At 39.8% G+C, this 26,024-nt stretch overlaps 2 protein-coding genes across 4 annotated transcripts in view; both read right to left on the bottom strand.

Moving 5' to 3' along the window:
* Positions 1-1,423: 1,423 nt before the first annotated feature.
* On the bottom strand, positions 1,424-11,492 carry ALDH8A1 (aldehyde dehydrogenase 8 family member A1). 3 transcript variants are annotated; one of them, XM_009950004.2, is made up of 7 exons: positions 11,352-11,492; positions 7,128-7,275; positions 6,588-6,743; positions 5,037-5,186; positions 4,130-4,386; positions 3,156-3,317; positions 1,424-1,876 (listed from the first exon to the last, which is right to left on the bottom strand). In XM_009950004.2, exons 1-7 carry the CDS (start codon positions 11,490-11,492, stop codon positions 1,424-1,426), a joined length of 1,467 nt encoding a protein of 488 aa, XP_009948306.2. The 3 variants fall into 3 exon arrangements, with proteins under 3 accessions (XP_009948306.2, XP_009948309.2, XP_009948308.2); XM_009950007.2 differs by lacking the exon at positions 3,156-3,317 and having other exon boundaries at positions 11,352-11,489; XM_009950006.2 differs by lacking the exon at positions 5,037-5,186 and having other exon boundaries at positions 11,352-11,489.
* Positions 11,493-13,987: 2,495 nt separating this feature from the next.
* Positions 13,988-26,024, bottom strand: part of HBS1L (HBS1 like translational GTPase) — a 63,421-nt gene continuing 51,384 nt past the window's right edge. Inside the window, exons 10-18 of the mRNA XM_086482409.1 lie at positions 25,919-25,993; positions 25,015-25,132; positions 24,763-24,831; positions 21,398-21,502; positions 19,285-19,375; positions 17,552-17,660; positions 16,865-16,965; positions 15,810-15,954; positions 13,988-14,643 (exon numbers count right to left, since the gene is read on the bottom strand). Coding sequence (XP_086338535.1) covers positions 14,632-14,643; positions 15,810-15,954; positions 16,865-16,965; positions 17,552-17,660; positions 19,285-19,375; positions 21,398-21,502; positions 24,763-24,831; positions 25,015-25,132; positions 25,919-25,993 — 825 coding nt within the window. The 3' untranslated portion in view covers positions 13,988-14,631. The remainder of the gene's footprint in view (positions 14,644-15,809; positions 15,955-16,864; positions 16,966-17,551; positions 17,661-19,284; positions 19,376-21,397; positions 21,503-24,762; positions 24,832-25,014; positions 25,133-25,918; positions 25,994-26,024) is intronic.

Raw genomic sequence — 26,024 nt, 5'->3', positions numbered from 1 at the left:
AATATCAAAATAAAGGTATGGACTAGTATTCAAGGCCTAGAGACTCCTCTAGGCTGTCTACATCAGTTTTACAAGGTATTATAGCCCTGTATATCATAGCTTCACACTCCTAAAAAAATGTTATAAACTGTACAAAAAATAAAACTGCATTTTTTATTAATCCCAAATCTCTCTATTTCTTTTTGGTGTGCAGAGGAGCAGCAGAGCAATTTGCTACTCCATTCTTTCCCATCTCATCAGCAATAATTTTTCATCTTCTTTTTGTATTACAGAGGTGCTTCCCCCCCCCCCCCCCCCCCCCCAACTGCCCTGAAAAAATATCCCAATGACTCATTAGCTCTTCTCAGAATACAGGCATTTATGAAACTCCATGCAGCTTTGTTTACTGTGAAATTCAGCTCGAAAGTTGAAAAACAAATCAGGAAGGGCTGCTGTCAAAATTCAATAGCAACGTATTACTTGGGGGGTGTGGACAGGGAAATGTGTATCCAACTTTATTTATCTTTTTGTGGAATGTGAACAAGTTTGTGTGATTCCTGATTAAAAAAAAACAAAACAAAACAAAAAAAAACAACAAACAAACCAACCACAAAACAAAACAAACCCCACTCTGTAAATGAATGAGGGAAAGTTGCCAGTGGTTTTACATTTTGATGACCAACATTTCCCAAAGTTAATTCTCTTAGGAGTCACTTCTAGCCTCTATTAATGAAGAATGACGCTGCCTGTGATGTAGACAAATCTTTGTGCAGGGATGTGAAAAACACCGTCACTGACACCTAGACGTGACAAAAGGCTGTAATTTCAAAATAAAGAACAAGTTTTAGGATGGTTCAGCTGCATACCATAAAACAGGTTATAATTAAAACATTCATTGTCTCTGTGTATCATGAGAATTTCACGACCCCATGGTTTAATACCACTTACTAGATTAAAGGTACTGCCTTAGGCATTTAGTGTGCTGTAGCGTTGGTCTTTGTCTGATATCAGTGAAGTGCGATATGGATTGGTGCATGGAACATACTGCTCATATGGGAACAGGCTGACTCCCATTACAATATCTGCCTCAGAACGTGCTTCCCACTTCATCCCTCAAGGTAATTCACCAGCCACTGGTATGGTCATATATCATCCTTCCTCCAATCTGCCTTAGAGGGAGAGATTCTTGAGACAGGAATACTCAGAAAGCTTTAGGATCCATAAGATAAGCAAGTCATCTGGCTTGGGCAGGGTCAATTGTGGAGTCCGCACTGATCCTCTCATTTAACATGAATCAGCATTTGGGATTCCTATTTTCAGCTGTCATTGATACTACTTGACCAAAGTTCAAGAAAAAGATGGCCACAATAGCAGCCTGTCTTCCATAAAGCAATTTTCGTTAACACCAACTACTATCATTTATTTTACCCTAAAATACTTCCTGTCAGTGCTTTATTGTGATGGTTTTGACCTCAGTGAAGAACTCGTAGGAATCCTTTGCCCCCTCTCTTCCTATGCCTGAGGCTTTCATCCCACCAAATGGCAAGTTTAGATCTCGAACAAGCCAGCAGTTGGTCCACACCAATCCAGACTGTAGTCTTTGTGCCACTCGATGAACACGTCCCACATTGCTGGACCACACAGTGGCTGCCAAGCCGTATTTCACACTATTGGCTCTTTCGATTACTTCTTCTTCTGTATCAAATGCTACCACACATGTCACAGGACCAAAGATCTCTTCTTGCATGCAACAAGACTCATCCTTGACTTCAGCAATAACTGTGGGCAACATGAAGTAGCCTTTCTGGTTGCCAGTTGGGAGAGCCAAGGAATCCACTCCCTCTCCACAGAGGACTCTGGCTCCTTCAGCTTGGGCTTTCTTCACATAGCTCCTTACCTGGGAAAGCAGCAGTAAAACATCACTCCTAAAGGACACCAAATCCTGAGGGTCCACCTCTCCAGTCTGGGCACACCAACACGAGCCCCCCGCATTCTCCAACCGGATCACATTGCCTTTACTTCCCTCCCAACAACAAAGGTCATTCCCTAGCCTTTGTTGTCATATTCCTGTAAAAGTAAGGCTAGGTATTTCTTGCTGCAAAACAATCTTTCTCTCTCCAAACATGTAACTCGCTCAGCAGGCAACACTGCTGGCCCTTCTTGATGAGTATTCTCAAAAGGGCAGGGCCCTTGGTGAGAACACAAGTGGCCCTAGAGCCTCCCCCCCTTCTTCCAGGAGCTTGAGCAGTTTGCCACATATTCCATGCCATGGTCCACTCATTTACTCAAGTGGATGAGTAATATTTTCCTACCTCACAGACAGGCTTACTAAATGCTTACAGGCTGCTGGGATGATGAAGCCATGAATACTATAGAAAATCTCATCAATAAATAATTAAAGCTGTTTCCATGGCTGCTGCTATCATATGCTACCTTGAACACATAGGACATGCCATTGATCTACTTCTACTGTTATGAAATTGTTGCCTGGTTTCTCTCCCTGTAGAAACACCAGAGGTATCACCGGGCTTCCTTCTCTTCTTCTTTCAACCAGCTTGGTAGGTTAGACTCAGAAGTCTTAAGTGGTGCCACAGACCTCGGACCCCAGGAAGTGGGTGTTTCTGCCACTCTACTTCTGAAAAAGCCTGGAGAACCTGCTGAGACATCAGGAAGCATGACAAAGGTCTGGCTTTCTCTCTCACTCTGCGGTTTTCGGTCTGCTTCCTGCTTATGCTGATTGTGTCAGATAGTTTTGGGATATAAGCATCTGCTCTCCTGAACTCTGTCTGACAGCATAAAAATTAATTTCACATAAGCCACTAAAGCAGACTATGTTTAACCGTGCACCATCTCAGCTTCCCTCTACATATACACAATTCTACATTACTGCAAGCAGTAAATTGTGGAAATTGTGTCAATGTTGAAACAAGGAAAAAATATTGTTTGTTATTTTAAATTATTTTCCCTACAGAGCTGATTTTTCTGGAGCAACCACATAATCCCAGGCCACAGGCAACAGAAACCTTATCAAAAAGATACCTTATAATGGCTTTGAATCACCATCCCTCAGAGCTAATCTTGGAGAGGACATGGTCCTTTTCCACACACCTCTGAAATCACCTTTCACAGCCCTCTAAAAGATGAGATGAGATCACGCAAACTCCATGTAACATCACCTTCTCTAGATGCTCTTTACTTATTAGTGCTCCCACATCGACTGTAGGATCTGAGGGGTTTCCAACCTTCCACTTCTTGGCCTCTGCCACAAACCTCTTCAAAAACTCACTGTATATGCCCCTCTGAACAAAGATCCTGGAAGTGCAGAGACAGATCTCACCCTGCCAAAAAGAAACAAACAAGAAAAACAGTATTAGTTCATATTATGTTGTACTATTAACAAGTATTAAGAGTCACATCCCAGAAAAAGAACGCCGTCCTTGTACCCTCAAGAGTGCAAACTACATTCACCAACACTGCAAAGTAGGGTTTTTCCTAGATTAAAAAGGAAAAGAGGAGAATAAGACAAAACAGCAATAACAGGATTGTAGTCACTAATGCAAATAAATCTGATTTGTCATTGATTCCATGTTGTCTTCTCCAACATTTTTCCTCGGAATGTGATTTCCAATTCTGAATGATCTCTGTCTTCATTCCCTGATAATCCCTTTCTGATTCTAAGCTATTTTTCTGAACATTTGCCCTGATAAAATTTCATGGCTTTGGTGATCTCTCCTGAGGGTGGTGATGAGGGAACCTTGATAGAATTTTGGGGGACGTCTCCTAATTTAATTCCAGCAAATCAGCAAGCTTCCCACTTACTTGTAGGGTGGGATTTAAAACAGATGCTTTATGGAAGGATGAGGAATATATCTATTTTGAAAGCAATAATGACACCTTGTTATTTTTTGATGGAGAGTACTAGGAAGAGCCTTTTATTATTTTATTTCCCTGCTTGCAGAAAAAAGGAAATTTTTACATATTTTTCTATTTACAGTTTGCCTACAACACACAATCTTGGAACAGACCTCAACAATTTAGGATTTGGATTCGAAGGTACGTGCACGTGCACGCAGACACACACACTCTCAGTCAGACACAAGCACATCTCCTGCTGCAAACAGGGTTTATTCACTACAGAGGTGGGAGGCACCTGGTTGGCAAAGCTGGACCTCAGGGTCGTGGGGATGCATTGGGTCAAGTCGGCATCGTCAAAGACGATCGCAGGGTTTTTGCCCCCCAGTTCCAGGGAAAGCCGCTTGCAGTGCGGAGCACTTTTCTCCATGATCCGCTGGGCCGTCAGTGTGCTTCCCGTGAAGGAGATCAGAGGCACGTCGGGGTGGCAGACCAGGGCTTCTCCCGCCTTGGCGCCTGTTCCAAACACCACGTTCACCACTCCATGGGGTACTCCTGGTGGGAAGAGAGGCACACAGTCATCATACCCTTTCCCTTGCTCAGCGGGTTTCGCTTCACCATGTTTTGTCTCTGAAGTCAGAAAATTATCAGTAGCTATAGGGTGACAAAGACTGGCCCTTAACTCACATAGTAGCTGAAACACACGGTGTTTAATAACTTCGGGGGTCATGGGTTAAAAGATAAAACCAATTCCACTGATCAGCCAAGCCTGACTGAGTTCCATCATCAGAGACTCAGTTTTCATTCAGGGAAGAAGCAGTTGTCCTCCCAGTTTTTCTTAGTAGTGCATCAAATACAGCCATGACACAGCCACCGAGAGCCGATTCTTATTCTCCTACACCCCCGTGGCTCCTCTGCTGGCGCCATGGACTTAAGACATCCTTAAGTGGAGTGAGTGCAGGAGGGAGAAAGGAGGCACAGGAAGACTTTCTATAAGAAGCAGAAAAATCTGGGCAATAGCTAGGGTGGGGAGATGGGATAATATGAGGACAGGGAGAGCTTTTTGTTCTCCAGTGCAACATTCAGCTACAGCAAACAGTCTTTCCCAAATTCTTTGAGCACTTTCTGATTTCTGCAACAACAAGACGCTGCACAGGCAAGCATGCCCACCCCATTTCCCCACCCTAGCATGCTACAGGCACTACCTGCTTTCTCCAAGAGTTTGCACATCATCCAAGCTGTGACAGATGTCATCTCACTTGGCTTCGCAACCACAGTATTTCCACAGGCAATGGCAGGAGCTATTTTCCAGGTCAACAAATACAGTGGCAAATTCCAGGGACTGATTAAACCAGCTACAAAGCAAAACCACAGAAGACAGGAGTTCAGTCTGCTGGCAGACACAACTTGATTCTCTAACCTCAAGCAGTTTTATACCAATTCAGATTTATGAGGGGAATTTAGCTGTGCCTTTTACCTCCACACAATTGTACAACAAATTTGCAGCTAGAAACACTTCTCAGAGGCAGATAATTTTAAGATTTGTGCAAATGATCCTAAAAGAGATCAGCCAAACTCTCCAAATAAGTTTTGGTGCTTCTTCAGGGCAGAATCTTACATTCACAGCAGCTTTTCAGTGTGTTCTAGGAAAATTAATGCAAGGTTAGCCGTAAAAACTATGTACATCAACTGGTCTGTGGTATCATTCCATGTTATCCAACAGCAAGTTAAGGTAATGTGTGTTAGCTCAGATCACTCTTGCTTTCTTTTCCTTTTTAGAGCTTTCCATCCCCCCCAATCTTAATACAAAAAAAGAGCATGCCTAACATACAGTGCGTTATTTTCCTGATAAATTTTATCCTGACTTATAAGTGCCAAAGTTTATCACTGCACGAATCGCTGTTTCCACAAATTGCTGAATGACCGGAATTTTTTCAGTAATTGCCTTTGGGAATATTTTCACCTTACATATTTATAAGAAATAGTAAAAAAAATATATCTGTAATTGTTATGTGTGATGGCTCACAAAAGCCACAGGATTTCTCACTGATGGAGCAGATACAGTCAGTGACTCTTCCTTATGAGAGTAAGGTACTCATGTTCTCCACTGCTCAAAAAAACTTTCAAATAGGTCCTCTCGGTTAGCCAATTTTATTTTTTAAATAATTTAAGTATGAATGCGGAACGTTCATATACATTTAGATAAAACACCTAATAATGGAATCACTATGACTGCATTACTCATCCACTCAGCACAGCCACTTTATTTCTGAAGCATTAGCAGCATCTAGTGGCTGAGCCCAGCAATTCCCCAGCTAAAAGCAGTTTGGCCACCCGTGTGCAGTCCAGTCACAGGCTGAAATGTCACGTTGCAAACTACTACTGCTCGTCCAACGGTGAGAAGGACTCAGCTCTCCCGGCAGGAGCAGCAGCTTGGTGCCTCTGGACACCCCACTGATCCACAGCACTAACACTTACTTAACCACACAGACACACATGTACGAAACGCAAGAGAGATTTTGAGGGTGAGAGCTACCAGGTTAAATCCGGATGCTTTTTAAGGCATATAAGCATTCCTTTTACCATGAAGTAGGACAACTGATTTTACATAAAGTTGCTCATGCTTTAGCAGACTAGTCGTGTTTAGCACATGATTCAGAGACAAAAAATGCTTTTGAAAAACCCTCTTTCTTTGTTGAGCCACTGCTGAGGCAGACACTCTGCCAAGCTTCTCAGTGTTTTCAGGACCACCATACCAACTCCCACAGGTGCCCTTGAGGTGTAATGCATGCAGCCCACGGTTGCCATCTCAGTGCACTCTGTCGTGTGATGAAGGATGGAAGAGGCAAAGAATCGGAAGTTGTACACGGCCCGAGGGATGTCCACTGTTCTAGCAAACGTAATAGTTTTTCCTGAAACAAAAACAAGCATGCTGTTAGGTTCTCACGGGCAGAAACAGTGCTTTAAACTCTGCTCTGAAAGCTGATTTGCGTCAGTATTGGGAAATGTGTTTTTTGTCCTGCGCCTAAGTAATCCACAGCACAGTGCAACCATAGTCAATAACGACAGCTCCCCTGCAGTATTGCATTCCAAATACCTAACAACTGAAGTCAAAGTCAGCAATTCTGAAAAACAGTAACACCCCAGGAATCCAAAATCAGCAACTTTGCAAAGTTCATGCACGTTAACTCCAATTTGAACCAACAGCTCTTACCATACTAGAAATTTGGACCATATCCTCCATTTCAATATTCAGCAAACACTCTACATTTAAGATCAACTGTTCCAACTTTTACCCTGATCCATTGACTCTGCTTGTGCAAATGCTTCCAGGTCATGTTCAATCAGGTCTGCCAATTTGTTCAGAATCTGGGATCTTTCCAATGGACTTTTTGAAGACCAAATTGGGAAGGCAGCTTTGGCAGCTTTGACAGCAGCTCCCACCTAAAAAAGCAAAAGAGGGATGGTGAATATTAATGGAAGACCTTAGAAGGAATATCAAACAATCAGCAGAGGAACTCATATTTGAGAAGCTAATAATCCAGATCACATTGGTGGGAAGACTGCATCTCTTCAGAATTGTGACTACTAATAGCTTCTCCATTTCCATCTTCTCAAGACACTATCTCGTAACTCAAAGAAGTTTCTTCTCTTGATACTCTATTTCATTGTAGCTCTTGCTTTTCTCTACATTCCAGCAACTTGTGGGTAACCTTCCAGGCCTGGAGGAAATGACAGATCAGTCAACTGGCACCAGGAAGTGCCACTGGCCGAACCCATGCAGAATCTTGTTTCTCATGAGGGAAAGTGCAAGCATCTCCCAGAGCAAATGCAGCCTCAGTCTAAACGTCCACAGTCCTTGCAACATGGGCCTTCAGCCACACCAGGCAATGATGAAAGTAAGGGGTTGAGGAAGGAACAGACTGTACGCCCTGCTAGCCTTTGATTTCCTCTTCCCTTTCCCCTAGCTGGTTCAAGCAAGGACTAAGAATATATTTAGAGAATAGTTACCCAGAGGAAGTTTTTAACCTTACCTGATCACAGCTAGAAACTCATTAAAGCCCTCACATTAAAAAAAATTAGCTCCTTTCTAAAGCTCTTGGCCTTCAGTCAGTTCTCTCATCAGATACTTAATGAAGTCTACAGATACGAAGGATCGTTATATGCATTTCATATAGATGCATACCAGCCTGGCCAGTATTTTGCCTGAGATGTACATGGCTACTGCATGGTCCTTCAGCCTGACCGTTCTGAATAGTGGCAGAATACCAGCACTTTTCTGAAGCAGACTAGCCTTCAAAGGAATAAAATTCATCAAAAAAGCGCTCTCTTCCATCAATCGTTTCTTCTTAAATGAAAGTTACCTGCATCTATTGATTTATGAGCAGTTCCTTCTCAATGTTGTTTACCAGTCTAAAGATGTTTACCAACATTCTTCCATATTTTAATTTACTGCCTTATTTCCCAATTTTTTGCTTCCTATGTACCACTTCTTAATTGCTTCCAATGTCTAACATATGCACCAAGGTGGGCTTTCAGCCAAAGCTGTTTTTAGTTTGTTTCCCATCACTTCTGCTCATAAATTTCTTCAGCTTTTGGAAATCTGCCCAAGTCAATAACTAGGAGGATGCTGATGTAATAATAATTAGAAAATTCTGACCTCTCCTAATGTCACATAGCCGGTTCCCACGCAGTCACTGAAGGCTCCTTTCCATCAATTCCACAAAACAAGTTTGAGTTACAAATTTGTTCCTTCAGGACATTCCAATGATATTTTACTAACAAGGGCACAAAAGTTCAAGCAGGTGGAAATTCTTCCTCCTCTAAGCACATCAGAGTTTACAGTCTCCCTAAAAATAAGGGCCAGAATGATACTGGTATGGAGGCCAGGGTAGGAAATAAACCAACTCTCCCAAGGACACACGGATCACTGGCCAAGCTCAGAAACCTAGACTCTACTCTTTCAACTCTGGTTCGACAACCTACTGCCCAGGTGCCGACAGCAGCAGGCTGTCAGCCACCGAACAGCTGGAGCAGGGCCAAAGCAGGCCTGGGAAAGGGGAACTGCAGCTTCTCGAGCAAGCCAGGTGCAGATGGCATGCTACCCTGAAAAGGTTCATGCTCTGTGAAACCGTATCACCCTTACTAACTTGTCCTTCCACCCTCCGGTCATTAGGTGCCATTGTGGTGCTGCTTCTCCTCAGTCCTCTCCTCTGGTCTTTTCCACAAGGTGCTGCACGCTTCAAGAGAAGGCTGGCGTGAAGTCAAGGCAATCTGCATTTTTAACCTTCCAGCGGGTTTAGAAGGAGGAAGATGTTGCATTTTCACAGACAGCAAGAGAAAATTGGCAAAGGAGGGAACGAAGTGGCAGTAGATTGATCTAAAAAAAAAAAAAAAGCAAGACGGGGGGGAAAAAAGGAGCACAATTTGTACAGGAGAAGTAAAAGAGGTTAAATAGTTACTTAGTTTGACTAGCAAAAAGCGGCAAAGAAAGTCAAGCCACAAAGAAAACACACATAAGAATTCAACTATGAACTCGTGTGTCTGAAACACTTCCTTCTGCTTTCCTCTTCTGCACAAGGCAGACACTGACAAAGAACACACAACCCAGACCTCTTGGAAAAAGCTGATACCAAAATACTGAAAATTTCCCTCTGGACATGAGGTTTGCTTTCTCAGGGGATGATGCAGAGGAGGAAGATTCTTGAAAGAGATTTTTTTAAGCAGATACTTGCCAGGAGTCATTAGCCCTCATCAGCCTGTCTTTTGGAGACACAGTGCACTTGTTCAGCTTGCTTTGGTGCTGCTACTTGGAATTTAAGACATCTAGCTGAGGGACAAACTAACTCCTGAAAAAAAACATTTGGTGTTTTTAGCAGAAATTGGCTGAAATGGCCACTGCAGCTGAGCTGGTGTTAAATTCTAGGGTTAGCAACAGATTTGCTGTCTGTCTGTCTGCTGTCTTCCAACCTTCCACTAAAATTAATCAAGAAAAAATCCAAATCAACACCAAGCCTTGCTAGAAACCAGCATCCCGAGTTCTTTGTTGAACCTGAGTCTAGATGCTTATTTTGGTATCTCTGGATACCCTCCAAGTAGCATGTGATCGCATTTTCCCCTGCAGCATATTCCATCAGTCACCAGCGGATGCCAGCTCTACAGAGCCCAACCTTCTTGCACAGCTGTCTAAAGACAGGAGTAAAGCATCTGTTGACTTTAAACACCTGTAAAGTGGGTCTCTGCTGCTACGCACAACCACTAACTCAGAAAGCTGAAAGACAAAAGCCATTGCTCTTTAGTATATTTGGACTATACCTCCAGAATGGTCAGCAACCTACTTTTGTTAGGCTGTTCTGTCATTCTCATACCCGTCTCGTTTTAATGATTTTGCAAATGAATGAACAAGAAGATTTGCACCTGCACATCAAAGAGAAGTCTTTTCAGGCATAATTAGGTTGGAATGAACTTACATGGATGTATTCTAGCAAATCCAACCAGTCACTCTTTAACCTTTGGTCATCAGCATCTAGCAAATATTTACCCAGTTGAAATTACAGTGCAAAGGTTTCTGCTGAGAGAAGCAAAAAGAAGTCAACAGGACTGAAATACAAGTGAAGGGAACAGCTGCACACAACAGCAGTTTGTTTTAAAAAAATGTTTTGAAAATAGTGTACACTACTTGTTGATATTTTACAAGTTCTTTATGTTATCCAAGCTTTTCCAGTTGTTTCTCTCTTCATTACATCTGAAGCACTATGTTGGACACCCAACACAGTGTAGGTCCCTTATCAAGTAGCATCAACGGAACTGCAGCTCCCCAAATGAATGTCGTATTGCCCATCCACACCAGAACACGTGTAAGGTACCAGGAGACCTTCATCCCACTAGAGAGCACAGGACTAGGGAACATCACAGTGATGCAGAGTACAGGCTATGTTATAAAGAAACATACACTCATCACAGCCACTTCATCACCTCCACTTAATATCCAACGGCTAACATCGAAAACCACAGAGGTCTGGAAGCTTTTTAATACTTCAGGGAAGAGCCAGTAAGCCAAAAATCCTTCTAAATGACAACTGCAAATCATCAAGACATTCAGAAGGAACACATTTAGCTGTATATGGTGCCTCTAAATTTATTCACAGAAGAGATCAGTAAACCCTTTCGTCTCTTCCAGATCATTTATACTTCCTGACAGTCTGAGCGTTATTGTTAACTCGCATACAAGACATCTCCCGTACGAGCTGAAGGAGCTCCACTGAGGTAACTGAAGCTTTGTTTACTTACACCAGCCTAGGATCCAGCCTGTAACTTTCTAACAGCAAAAGGTAAAAAAATAGCAGCATTCACTGCCGCAGCCACAGATTACATGGCGCTACGATACAATCAAGAACTTACTCATATAAGCATTAAAGTCTTCAGCATTTTTCTGTTCTCTCACCTTCACAGCCTCTCCCACCCAAAACATTATGTGCATTTAACGTTTTCACTTCTTTATACATTTGGATAGTACTCACCTCTTCTCTGCCACTGTCTGGCACCCTGCAATAGACATCTCCAGTGGACGGATTATAGGAGTCTATGTAGGAGGAACAAGGAACAAATTTGCCACCTATAAAGTTTTCCAGCACTAGGAGGGCCTTTGAGTGAGCCATCATTAGCTGCTTGCTTCATCTGTGCTTTTTCTATGAGGCATCAGTTTAGATTAGTAGGTCTGTGTGTATTTGCACAGCGAGTCTGAACTCCTCCCCCTCTCTCTTCGTCTTCCCTGCACTGCTCACTTAGGAGTGGGAATGAACCCTGGCAACAACAGCAGAAAAGAGGAAAGGGGGAAAAAAATTACTATTTCTGTGATACTTAATTCTTTTCTAGGAATTGAAGCAGGGAGGCAGAATCAGCTTGGTTGTTAGAAAACAGCTCCTCTGTCTATAGGAAATAAAATACTGAAGAAAAGGAGAAAAAGAATGGTTTGACAGGGAAATTTCTGCCTATACCAGGTTTTCAAGCTCAATTCTGAAGAAATACATTTTGCAACAACCACACAAAATAATTCAAGACCCAAACACCTAGCCAAGTACCTGGTCCTTAACATCCGTAGACATAGAGAAAAGATACTCGGACTAGCATGTCTGCAGATCATGTTTCTAACTTTGTCATCATCAATACTTTTCTTTGTAACCCCAAAAACAATAGTTCTGCCAAAACAAAAGATCTTAAACATGAGAAACTCACTCTTTTTTTTTTTTTTTTTTTTTTTTTTTTTACCAACCTCCCCAAATATCACACAATACAAGAACCTGAGAACCTGAGTGGCCTTCAATTCAAAACAGCTGAGAAGCACAATCCTACTTGGTACACGCTCTTGTATGTTGTCAGAAATCCACTTTTTAAAAAAGAAGCAAGACACCGGCTTTCATGCTTTCCCTTCACAGATATTCCAGTGAAAGTCACCTTATTATAAAGACTGTTACATATAACTAGGTTTTTCTTTAACTTCCCAAGAACCCAAACTGCCTGCTAAGAGCTGTGTAAAAGACATTTTTCTCTAAGAGAGAATGCTTAGATTATCAAATTGCTCTAGGATTGCATGCCACCTCCTTGCACTCCAGAGGTATTCAGAACACTACATCCATATTGGAGAGCAGTATGTTGTCACCAGGAGATTGAGAATATCTCAATCAGCAGGTTAGAAAGTTTTTGCACCCTAGACCACTGCCAAGTCATCAGATTTCTCGTGGATCCACATGCAAACGTATGTTGATCAAATAAAGGCGATACGTTTTTGTTGCACAACAACAGATCATTTATGCATTAACCAACTGGCGCATCTGGGCAGAGTTCAAATCAGTGCTGAAAGGTAGCGCAGTCATGTTGAAACTGGATTAGGTAACACCCTTGGCTCTCCCAAGCTACAAACTGGGAAAGCACGCAGTAGCTTTTCTATCGTCACAGAATACTGAGTTTCAAAATTTAATGCAAACATGTGTGAGAAGGGCTATCAGAGGTTCATCCTGCACCACACTTCCTTGTCCGCAAACAGCGAGGAATTTACAGAAGTCTTAAAGACACATTCTTCTGCCTGTAGCACTCCAGCTGCCCCCGACTTGAAAGCAACCTAAACATTTTCAAGGTCTGAAGGCAAGTTCAAGCGGAACAGGCTCAATGCAGGAGCTTCGCAGTACAACTCTGGAATCCAACAAGTGCACTGAAACCTTCATGGCTGGCAGGCTGAAACTGGTAAGTATTTAAACGCAATTTCTGCACTTATAAAAAGACATAACAAGTAGTGATAATTCCTAAGCTTCAGTTTTGGCAATAACAGTTTTCAGACATTTCAGATTCATAAGATTTTACAAGTCATTCTGCATAAAGCTTTGCTGATACTTCTACAAATGTGCATGCTATCAACAGTACAGTTTATCTATGTGGCCAAGCGCAGGTATCTGCTGAATTGGGCTAAAGCATGTAACTGCAAAAAAGTTACCTACCAAAAAAAAGCATGTGGGAGGAGTAGGTATGCACCATACACAACTTTGAACTAAATAACAATCATAGGGGTTTTGTGTTCTTCACTACACAGGGCAGCTTTAGTTCGGTTAACCCCAGTGACAGACGCTCTGGAGCGAGTACTTTAGTTCCTTCCCCACACGACTAACTATGGTCAAAGTAGAGTTGTCTCCACCCGCACTTGTGTACAGGGCCTGAAATACCTGAGGTCCTCTCACACTTCCTATGAAAGAAAATCTTCGAAGCTGTAGTAAAGCATGCCTGCCCTGAGCTTATGCTGGAGGCAGCAGAAGGACCCTCTTCTCAGCTGGGAGGTTTCGTCTGCCCTATTACTGAAAAGCGGGAAGGAGTAACAGGCTTTAGTAAGCACAACAATCTGGCTTTAGCATACAACCCAAGATTAAACTGCCAGCTTTTGTTCAAAAGAGCACTAAGTCTGGATAAGAGAGATGTGTGTGCGCAGTAGTGGCACCGAGTAATGTGAGAAAAACTGAAATTATTTCCACAGAAAGACAAGTTGCATGCCAGTTTCGCATTTTAACTCATAAGTTTACTCTGAAACTTCTCAGTAATGGAAAGTAAAGAACGATTTAACACAATTTAGGAGTGTTTAAATAACAGAAGATGAAGAAAACAAAAACTATGCTCAGACAAAGTTATTTTATTATTCTTACAGTTTAAAAAATAAAATTAGCCAATGTTGGCACAGCTTCCACTACACAGCAAAAGAAAACTTTTTTTTTTAAATAAATTTTGGGACAGGGAAAATAATCCCAGGATAATACTACATGCCTTTCTCTTGAAACCAAAGTAAATAGTTCTTTTTTTCCCCTGAATATGCATTCAACTCAAACCTAAAAATATATTAGACCAATAACGTTACTTTACTGAATTAATGTGCAGCAAAAAAGCAAATCAAAGGAAATATGTAAACAATTTATGTCTGGAAGTAAGGAGTTTGTTTCATGATGATTCATCATCTTTTTCTCTAATTCAACTTTCTAAGATTTTTCCATCAAGCTCTCTAAGGGCTGAATTCCACATGGAGAAACACATCAGATTCTCGTGATCGAGAAGTGCAACGTTAGCAGTTCCTTGTCAGTTGGCATCTTGTTCTGCAGTGGGAGACTGATGAAGGGCTCCCGAGCCATCCACACAATTTAACTTTTGTCATCGTCATCTCCCCAATTAATTGCACTTCTTCCTTCAACTGAAGTAACTGGATTCTTCAACAGAAGTTTGGATATCTGATTGCATTTTGGTTGGACGGTGGAAGTTCTGGCACCACTGTCATTCTTTAATCTAAAAATATAAGCAAATGGAAAAAACCCTATGGTGAAAAATGAAGTAATAAATGTAAAATGATCACAGCTTTTTTCAACATGATGTAGTTAGCTGTGGAACAACTAATTCCTTTTCCTCTGAAACTCTCTGGAACGAGATCACAAGTACTAAAATAGTAATTCCCAAATAACAATCTCAAAGAGTTATTTACAATTCTACAAACATTGGGCATCCCCAATTCTACAAACATTGGGCATCCCCAATTCTACAAACATTGGGCATCCCCAATTCTACAAACATTGGGCATCATAGATCTAAATAGGACCCCATGCCCTTCAAGTTAAATGTAATGAAAAATGGGTGCAAGATTAAAGCCCTCATTCTGGATCCTATTTAAGATCAGACAGATTGTTAAGAGCATTAAAGCTCCATAAGGCCCAGAGCCTCTGACAGACCTAGCACATCATTCCTACACACACAGAAAGAAGCCAGAAATTCTCATGCTCTAGTTCCAAGTTTTGACATTAAATAACTGAGCTGCAAGTCTCAGTAATAGAACTTGGTTAGTGTGACTAAATTGCTCTCCCTCAGGCCTAGAACTAGAACTTAAATTCTAATCCAAAAATCACAGCGAGATTTTTTTAAAGTGACAAGTAGAGAGACATTCATACCTTTTGCTTATAATAGAAGGCAAATCATTTATACTTACCCCCACATTCTTTGCTTCCTCTCACACAGGATCAGAAAATGTCTATAGGCATCAGTAAGAATCAAATATACAATTGTCTTTAACGCTAACAGAAAAAGATCTCGGACTCAAACTAGCCATAGTAAAAATGGCCAAAGCTTCTTATTTACAAACTCCCTGCTGGTATATCTATACCAGCAATTAGATTTCAGAAAGATCGATCTATGTTAAAATAGTGAAGGGTTATTTTTTAACTTGAGAGAGGGGGAAAAATACACAACAATTCTAAGTAGAGTCATTTTTACTCCTAATAAATTGAACCGAACCATGTCAAGTTTTCCTCACTTCTTGCTGAAGCACTGTCTCTTTCAGCAGAATAACTTCACTTTTCAGGCCAAAGGGTGTAAAACAGGTCTTAGCCATAAAAACTAAATGCTATGTGAAAGTTAACACTGTTCCTTTATAGTACAGAAAGTCCGTTACAAAAATGCCATACCTCTGTGACAACTCCTGCAGCAATAGTGGAACCACTGTAGCGTAACATAAACCTCCCAAGCTCTTTAAAATCTTTATACAACTCTAGAGCGACAGGTCTTTGAGTTTGTAGTTCTATTAGAGCATTCTGTCCTTTAGTCAAGAACCTGCAGGTAAATAAGCAGAAAACTCTACTAGAAACATATGCATGCATAAATGAAAAAGAGAACAGTGAACAAATGGAAAAAAATCAAATTAAAAAGCCAAAAGTATAATAGATCAAGCTTGATTTCAAGTATAGCCCAAGCCATCAGGCTGAAAACTCCATCTGCTTGGAACATACCTTTTAAAAAGGCATCTGAGTTTTCCTTAAAAACTTCTAGAGAAGGGCATCCACCACAACATGTAGCAAATTGGTTTGAAGTTAACGATCTCATTAATACCTGTTTTTTCATGTCTAGCAGAAATAACAACTGAAGAGCCAATCCACTGCTCTGTAGAAGTCATGATTTTTCTTCCCATTACCTTTCAGCAACAGTTTCAGCCATGAAATTTCTGGAAAAGGACTATTCTGATAACGTATGTACCAAATAGCATTTCTACCCAAATACAGCTTTAAATAACTAGAGGGATGTTCCCATAGTTTAACTTGTACGGGAAGACTCTCTAAATCTCTTTTTCTCAAGTTTATTTTAGACGGTAACCCATCTCCAGAATTATACCAAGGATCCCATGCTATTACAGGAAGAAAAGAGATAATGTAAAAAAAAAAAAAAAAATTAAAACATCCAGTGCAGGAAAAATAAAGTGCAGGTCTGGTAATCTAGAATTCACTCCCAACTCTGCAAGCGACCTTAGGCAAGTCATTTTACTTCTCAGGTACCCCACATTTATCAAGTGGGCAGGAGTTTTTTCACTTTGTAGAGCACACCGAAATCTAAACATCTAACCAACTAAACCGATGAAAGCATATTCTTATAAACACGTTATTGCTTCATAATAGAACCAGCTTGATATACCATATAGTAACCAAAAGTCAGCCCATTGCTTCAGTAATTAACTATTCAAAACACTTACTTAGGTTTTTTCTTTGTCACTTCACCAGTGCTTTTGTGCAGGACACTCAACAGTCTTCTAATAGTAGCAGGTTCACTTATGGTTTGATAGTGTAAAAGCACCTAAAAATATCTTTTTCAGTTATTGAATATTCTACAATAATCAGAAATCCTAGGTGTTAATACTTGAAAACATCAACTTTAAGACTGATTTTTTAAACAAATTATAATAAAATTCCTCTCACACGAGTCTCTGCCGCATATTCAGTAACTGTTCCTAGTTCCTAAACTTTGTGATCTCTACAGATGTGACATAAAGGTCATGTATTAGTTCATCACAAATACATTTTTTGTTCTTAAGTGTTTTGGTTTTGCCACTTCAGTGCAGTTCTGTAGCATGAACTATCTTATTTATTTTAAAAGGTACCTTACAACCAAGTGCAGCATTATACTCCTACAAGGCGTGAGCTTTCTAAAGGACAGCCTAGTGAACTCGTGTTCTCTGAAATGGCTCAGGTATGTATTAATAGACAGTAAGCAGCCACAACAGCCCCCTTACATCCTCTTCAAATTACGGAAGAATCCATTGCCCCCGGAGAGACAGAACCACTTCTGGATGCTAAACGCCTCTCATATTCAGGGAGCTGAACATCGAGAGGAAGAGCCTTGAGCAACTTGTAATGAAAACAGAACTTTCACAGAGACTTACAGGAAAGCCTTTAGTGATTGGAACCTCAATGTTGAAGATGAGAACCCGAGCTCTGAAACGAGTGCAAACTTTAATGGGTTCCTTGGGATCACAAAATACACAGCCAACACTACAAGAGAGGGGAACAAAAGAAACTGATATACATCTTGACATACAAATGTTAATCACTGCACTGGAAAAAGACAAACAATTAAGACAAGCAAAGCAAAGACAACACTACTTTAATATAACCGGGGGGGGGGGGGGGGGGGCGGGGAAATAAAAATCAGAAAAACTGTATTAAAGCCTGCAACGAAATTAATTCCTAGACAATGTGTACAGTATTTTGTGGGTATGCATGAAGAGGTCTGTCTAGTTCAGTGAACAATTACGTCCATTGCTAATCAGTTTCTAAAAATGTCATTGCTTCCTGTGCGTAGGTACTTTGAAGAATTAGACTTTCATTCAGAGATAAATTGTACCAGGTCAATAGCATAAAATACTGCGGGGTGCCCAAAACTGCAGGGCTGCTGCCTGTAACTCAACTATTTAATGGATAAAGAAACATCATGATCAGGACTCTCAAAACTTAAGCTCTCAGCAGCACTCATGTCCAAAAAACTCTACATGGAGTCACAAGAAAGTTGCTGATTGTTAAAAGCCTGTAAGGCAGACACAGATTTTTCACAGTGCTAGTTTTTGCCATCTAAAATGAAAGGAAAATTAATCCCACCCAGAAAAACATGACTGAAAAGAACAAGCAGCATGATTAAACGTCAGATGTAATCAAATTTCATCAACATCAAGAGGACTTAAAACTTCGTACCTTTTCTTGACAAATCTAATATATCTCCAAAACATGAATGACATCAAGGTAACGAATTGACTCAAGCCTTCATTCAACAAGTAGAACAAGACTTTCCCTCCCCCGCCCCGCTATTTACCACAGAGAATCACACACCATTATGAAATGGCAATACAGAAAAGCCTGCACTTTTCCCTTTTCCCTCAAAAGCAGGGCATAAATTTGCAAAACTATCAATGCAAGGAGTTTTTCAAACAGTAGCTTGCAAGTTTGCTGTCTGAAGTCCAACTGGAATGTAAAAAAGCTGAACAAATTATGGATCAAATTTTCTATCCTGAACAGCTGACACTTACCTAAAAGCTTGAGGCTAACGCTTAGCATGAAACCTATAGACTGAAATGGACACAAAGAAATTTGCTGTGTCTCACTGAATGCACCAGAACCCCCTAAAAAAGGATCAGCAAAACATGTACCAAAACAAATGTTACAAGCAGCTAAATGTGTTGAATAAGGAGTTTCCATCAATTCCACTTATCCAGATTTACTTATTGGTACGTCATGGCAGTTGTTTGGATGTGTTTTATTAGAATGATTTATGATTCAATAAGGTCTTCAAAAATCTTGTTTTATTTAGCAATAAGGATTTACTTAATTCAGCAATTAAAATGTCCAAGGACAAGTCTTAAGGAAAAAGGCTTTGAAGGCTACCAGTGTCAGCACTAGGGCAAAGTATGAAAACTAACAGCATTTTTCTGAGGTTGCCGTTGTACACGTAGCAGATGTTTCCAACGTTCGTACATGCAAGCCAGGTGATATGCATCACTTCGGTTTTAAATATCCTGGTAGCCACATCATTCTTCAAGTAAACTGCTGATTGTTAAGTGTAATAGTTATAGAGCTTTTCACTAAAAACAAACCGTTAGTTAGACTGAAACCCAGTTTTGCTCACTTGATTTTGATGATATCCATGCCGGTCAAAGTGAGACTAACATGATCTCCTGCTGCAGCCCAATCAACTGGTTCATCGTGCAATGTGATTCCTGGAAATGAGTAAGAACAGAACCTCACAGTGAAGTACCTAGGTTCTGAGCTACAAACAAACAGCTCTGTTTGGGCCATTTGTGCTTCATCAACCATTACTCATCAATTTTCAGAATGAATGGGTTGAGAGTAAAAGCTTTTTAACTGAGAAGACTGAGGAAGCTTTTTTTCCCCCCTTGGTGAGGACTCTCACCCCACCCTGCACAATACCATGGCTTTATTTAAGCCAGAGGAGGAGATCTGGCACTTGTCACACAGTACAGATGACGCAGTCCTGAAAATGCCGTAGTACTAATATCTCCGTATCTGCCCCACCCATCCTTTGAGGCACACGCACACCCTAGACCGCATCTTTCATATACTTTAATGGTACTGTGTCAACTTTCATTTACCTTAAGTGAGTTTGCTGACTCTTTCATAAAAAAGTGTGACTGATGCCTTTCGTTCATGACATCGCGTCTCTTCGAAAGCATCCTTAAAAAGTAATTTTATTCTCATTTTGATGTATTTTAATCACTTTAAAAGATAACCTGGCTGGTGGGTGAGGACAAAATTAATTGCTCCTGACTTAACATTCTTGGTAGATACCAAGAAGGCAATTAAAAAACCCCACTTTTTATAACTACTGCATACATTTGTAGGATCAAGCTCTATTTCGCTACAGATTGTATTTACCGATTTGCAAATCTGTTCCCAAAACCCCTTGTTAAAAACATGCCAGAAAGCATCATTCAACTACAAGCATGTCAAGTACTGTTTTTTAAGCAGTGTTGATAATTATTTCACATATACGTGTCATTCTCACAGAGTAAGTGAAAATCAGCCTGTTGAAATGAAAAACTGGAATCCTAATGTGCATACTACATTTAGTAAATATTGCATGATAAATTGTATTACCTTTTCTTTACATTATATACAAATAATATGTGCTTAATGACCCAATACCCCTAAGCTTCACCCGCATTTCAGTCATATGAGAGGCAGTATGAAATAAAAATCATAGAATTATACCACTGGAGATAACTCCGGCACAGTACAACTTTTTCCATGCTACTTCCTCCTCTCACAAAACAGAGGACTGACTATATTGGTCTGATAACTACTTTCATCCATGTCATTGTAACATTCCTGTGCATGCAAACAATGCACACGCAACCGTATAAACAGGCACACTGAAGGCCTTCCCAAATTAGCACTGAATAAGCTGGTTCTGGAACAGAACAGGATAGACAGTTGAACCAGTACGTTGCTGAATTCAGGCTAAATAGTTTGATACAGAAACATATTAATCTATTTTGAGGGCTTAATTTTTTATTCATTGCCCAACGCAAAAAAATCATAATTTTGTCTTTGTGTTTGCGTATGACCCAAACCCAACTCTGCAGTACAAAGACAGTAAGCCTAATCAAGAAACAGCTAAACATTTAATGTCTTGACTTAGCAATTTCTCTTCTCAGAAATCACATGTATTGAAATAAAAATCCAATTTTCTTCTCTTCTGTAGTTGCTCAGGACAATTATATCCTGAAAGTTTGTATATTATGAAAGGATCAGTGACAAATCTCATGAACAACAAACAGCAGAGACTTAATTCTCAAGCTTTTTCACATCTAATTCATAAGATTAATTTCTAAAGGTTGTTCAACATCCTCACGCTTCCTAACAGCAGTAACACTCCACAGCAAAGCTGAATATAAATGATTCCTGTACTGCATATTTTTATAGACATTGCTGGAACTCAGATGTTTTAACAGGTTCTTTGTAAAGCAGCATCAAAAGTCATGAGGCTGTAACATTTGGAATATCTGATATGGTAAAAAAAAAAAAAAAAGCCCATGCAAGATTTCACATACTCTTCATAGACATATTTATACAGATACAGTCACATCTAAAGAAATTCGTTTTATGCTTTCACATTTTATGTTTGACAGTTAGTATCAGTTTGACAGTCTGTTACCATTTCAGTAACTGCTTCTAGCCCAGTATTGACCTGAAAGTAAACACACTTCTGAAGACTGTACCTTTTGCAGTGCAAGTTTCATTGGGAGGCATTGCCAGAAGTCGTTCTCCAACTTGAATATAGCCTGCTTCTATTTTACCAGTCACACAAAATCCTGATCCTTGGTCTGTAATAAACACAGTAACAATTTCAAAAAACTTCATAACAAGGTCAATTTCCCATCACAAGTTACCCTTCAGCAATGCATTAGTAAGTTTTTAACATAATGAGGATGGGTTTTTTTCCACCCCACTAGAGTGTTCAGTGCTTGCAAGTTAGACAGCTGTGCATCATAATGAAAATGAAACATTAAATTCAAAACCTCTATATCTTTTGTGTTTCAGAACTAAGGGAAAAATATCCTTTAAACAAATGTAGGTACATGAAGAAATATTTTTTAGTTTTTCAATATTAGATTAAGCCCCTTAATTTCTAGCAATTTTATTTATTTCAGCACTTTCTCACTACAATTACAGATTAAAAAAAACATACCACAGAGCTCTCAAAAATTCTCATGCATACAGGTGCGAATTCCTATACCATTTATTGTTTAACTGAGTCAGAATTCTACATGCTCTGTCTGCATATTACTTTTACTCCTGGAAAGTCAAAGATTGATTCAGTCCTATTTAATATGAGCAGCTTTATAACTGTGGATGACTTAAGTATTTCTCACGAAAAGATCTACAAAGTTTTTCTTCTTCAGCATCCTAATACTCTCTTCATTGTTTGAGTATGTCAGTTATTTCCAACAGATGTGCTACACATACACATTTATGCACATACACCTTAAGAAATGCCTCATCTCCTTAGCATGTGTTTGCAGCAGGTGTGTTTAAAAAGATGCCTCTGAGGCGATTCTACAATGACATTTTCAGTACCCATACAATAAACAAATATACCTTTTGCTGAAAATTAGAATTCAGTGATAAGCAAGCATCTTAGTATTTTTGTGTGTCATATTAGATTAGAAGCTTAATTTAAAGCTGAATTTAAAACAGCAAGCTGACCTCAAATCTTGAGGTCACATACTACCAACTTGCTGTTTTGCATTCATTACCATTATTGATGAATGCTTCCATCTATCTAGCTGGAAAAACAGAACAGTATGCCTGTGAGCTACGTTTCCCTCTACTCATTCCACCAAATGAGACAAATGCAACTAACAGATGACATCAGATGTAAAAAGAACAGAAAACTGGAGAAGCAGATACTTGCTAGGAAAAGAATCCCCAAGTCATGGTACAAATACTACCTCAATAAGGTACACAAAGACCCTGAAGCTGGCTCTGCAAACGAGAAACGTGAACTGGTTCCAGGCTCCCAAGCACAATCAAGAACCATTTCTCTTTTTTTTATTCCACATTGTCACCAGCTCTGACTTGGTAAATCAGCGTGGTGCTCGAAGCTTTGCCCTCTCCTGCGCTGACTGCTTCCTGCAAGCATCAAGTTCCTTTAGCTCCCCAAGAAAGCAATGCAAGTGCAAAGCGGATGGTGGAGAACAGGATCAGGGCATTTAAAAAAAATAAAAAATAAATTAAAAAAAAAAATCGCCTGATTTCTGTGTATCACGGTACTCGGGTTCTCTCAGGTTCTGCCAGGACATGTTCCTTGTCCTCAGGATTCGGCTGCTGGGCAAGGCTTTTCTAAAGTCACGTCAAGTCATACGGTAGACAGCATTATAATGTGGTAAGCGGGGGCTGATGCAGTGGTGAAGGAATTTACAGTGACCTCTTGGATCAGGAGATAGTTTGCCTGGAGAGAATATTAGGAGGTCTATGGAGGACAACAGCTAAAATCAGGCTGAGGTAGATGAATCATATGTGTGGGCAACCTTAATAAAGAAAGGGGTTTTCCAAACTACATAAGAGTACACTCAGCACTCTCACTTTTTACACACTTCTATGGACAGCTCCTCCTGAGCATGCACAGTCACTGGAATAGAGCCGAGAACAACTGTTGCTTCATGTACTTGTAACTGCAGCTACTTCCTCTAGTGGCATCCAAGTTAATTAAGTTTTGAGATCACAAAGTAAGAAAAAAAATAGCCTAAAAAACACCTAAAAGGCCACATTTAGTGATAAACCCTGTGTATGTAAATTGAGTCCCTTCCAAAGCCATTATTTTTTTTGCATACTTTAGCAAAAATCAGACTTGTCACAGAACAGATTTAGCCAAAATTGCTCATTTTGCCAAACTTAGGTCAACACAAAAGCTATTATTGTATCAAAAAGCTGTGACAGTATTTTGAAAGATCTCAATCAATAATCCTAACACACTTTCCCACAGCTCACAAAATTAAAAAAAAAAAAGAAAAAAACAGTGACAGCCTAGATGACGAAACCAGTGGTAACACATTAGGGTAAACTCTCACTCAAGGTTTCAATATTTAACATTATGGCTTCAGTACCTTAAGCCAGCTAACCCAGGGCATGTATAGCATCTAGTGTTTTCTCAAAGACCCACGGGAACTTGCATAAAACTCCTTTTCCCAATTACAATCAGTATTTTGATCTGGTTTGTCTGTACTTCCCCTATAAACACCCCATATATAAAGTAAAATTTCTTTTTAAATATGAATTTCAATAATGATATTTGATTACAAATATTTACAACATTACAAATCATTCTGTCATTTAGTTTGCAAAATTTCTCAAGGGACCTATGGAACATTTCAAATGGGATGAATGTTACAAACCTTATTTCTTCTAAATTACCTGTAAATGTAAATACATTTAACTGAAAAAAGAAATAATCAAGTTTATCATGAAAACCTTAAGGGCTCAAGGCAGTCTATTTACTCCAAACAATGGCAATAAGAGCTGATTATATAGACTTGCTGTCCATATCTCTATCAGTGCTAGGGAATAGCTAACTGCCTTTCATTAAATCCTTGGCTCGTTACAACAGTCTCACCACCACTACTCTTTTTTCCATATCACGCCCTGAATTTTTATATGAAAGTGAAGGAATATATTACTATTTACAGCTACGCAATAAACATAAAAGAAGCAAGTCAAACTTTTTTAAAATCTAGGAGTGAAAGGTCAAAGAGCCCAAAGTCACACTCATAACAAGTCTGAGAAACATGCACTTAACCAGCAAGAACCAGTTTGGGAAAGAGAAACTCCCAAATTCTATCCCACAGAACCATCAACTCATTACATAGTTGTGCAGATTTTCTTCCTCAATTTCTTTTCCAGTGTTTCTCCTTCAGCAGTACTATCTAAAACTCAACAAAGAACAGTGCTTAAAAACTTACTATTCCTGTTTAAAACTACTGATACACATAAAGCTCCTACTTTAAATGTTTTTTTCACATTGTTTTTCAGCACCTGTGTTAAATATCAGTGAAATGATGGTGAAAGTATTATAAAAAAAACCAACCTTTAAAAACATCAGCAACACACAACCTAAATGGTTTATCCACTGATCTCTGTGGTGGCTTGAAAGAATCTGCAAATAAATTGATAAGACTTTTCAGAATTTTTGTATTCAATAACTATCTCACAACTTCTCACTTATGGATAAATCAACTATATTGCATTCCAAAGACTTTGTCCCACAGTTCACCCAAAAGAAAAGTTTCGAAACACACAGGACTAAGATTAGTTTTTAAATGAGGAAAATTGCACTCACCAATTTGCTCTAACAAACACTTTCCTTTATACCACTGTGTGAGGTCATTTGACTGACCCCTTGTGACCAGGTTTTCACCACCAAGGCCACTCGTTGGGATATAAGCTACATCTGATTCCTAATTAAGAAAACAAACAAGCAGAAGTTAAGTATACATTAACAACAGGATCTTCTAGCAGAAGCAAGAGGTGCATTTTTTTTTCCAAAACTACAGATCCAAGCTATAAAAGAACAGTTGGTACATTCATATCTCCCCTGGAGAAGGCAGATTACTCAGTGGATCCACTTCCTTTCTGTTTACCTCTTGCTTGATCACAGTGCTCCAACAGAGCTGAAGATATTTAAACATGATGATAGCAACATTAACAACTAGAAACGTAGCTCAGGCAACTAACTCCAATTCCATATCTGACAGGCAAAACTTTTCTTTGAGTTGCTGGTTTATGCACAGGGATTTCAGGAAGGCCATAGCCTGTCCAAATGAATAGTAGTTGGAAACGAGGAAATGCAAGAAGAACAGTCAAGAATGACAAATGGAGAGTGTTCTTAGGAGTTCATAATCCACAATGACACCTGCTCTGGTATAAACTCTACTGTCATTCATGTAATCCTGAACATTAAGATAGATAATCCTTGGTGCGTTCTGCTTTGTAGACAACAATCCCAAGAAACAACAAAGGACACGAGTGCCTCAAAGATTCAACAGACATAAACAAAGATGATGACAGAAACCTTATCCAGGGCTCAGTGTACACCCTACCAGTAAAAAAAAAAAAAGGAAACTGCTATACTATGAGCACATAGTAGTAGCAGGAAAGTGACACATAATAACCTGACTTCAAGAAAAGCTCATCCTACCCAAACGCCTAAGCAAAGCAACAAAGACCTCAGAAGTTTATATTACCTTAAAGCCAGCTTGTTTAAGAAATTGGCCAAGCTTACTCGTAATCTCCTGAAATCTTTCCTGTTGCCAATTGACCTAAAATAGAAAACAGATTATGATGATAATG

Source organism: Leptosomus discolor, chromosome 2, assembly GCF_034619465.1.
Source record: "Leptosomus discolor isolate bLepDis1 chromosome 2, bLepDis1.hap2, whole genome shotgun sequence".
In the NCBI taxonomy this organism is placed as follows: Eukaryota; Metazoa; Chordata; class Aves; order Leptosomiformes; family Leptosomidae; genus Leptosomus; species Leptosomus discolor.
Note: the sequence above shows the minus strand (reverse complement) of the source record. Positions and strands in the feature narration are given on the sequence as shown.

Coding starts and splice junctions, on each gene's coding strand:
- ALDH8A1 (XM_009950004.2), bottom strand. CDS start 11,492: ATGATGGCTCACTCAAAGGCCCTCCTAGTGCTGGAAAACTTTATAGGT. Junction 6,744..7,127: donor AGCAGAGTCAATGGATCAGG/GTAAAAGTTGGA, acceptor TTTTTGTTTCAG/GAAAAACTATTACGTTTGCT. Junction 5,187..6,587: donor AAGGGCACCTGTGGGAGTTG/GTATGGTGGTCC, acceptor TTTGCTTTGTAG/CTGGTTTAATCAGTCCCTGG.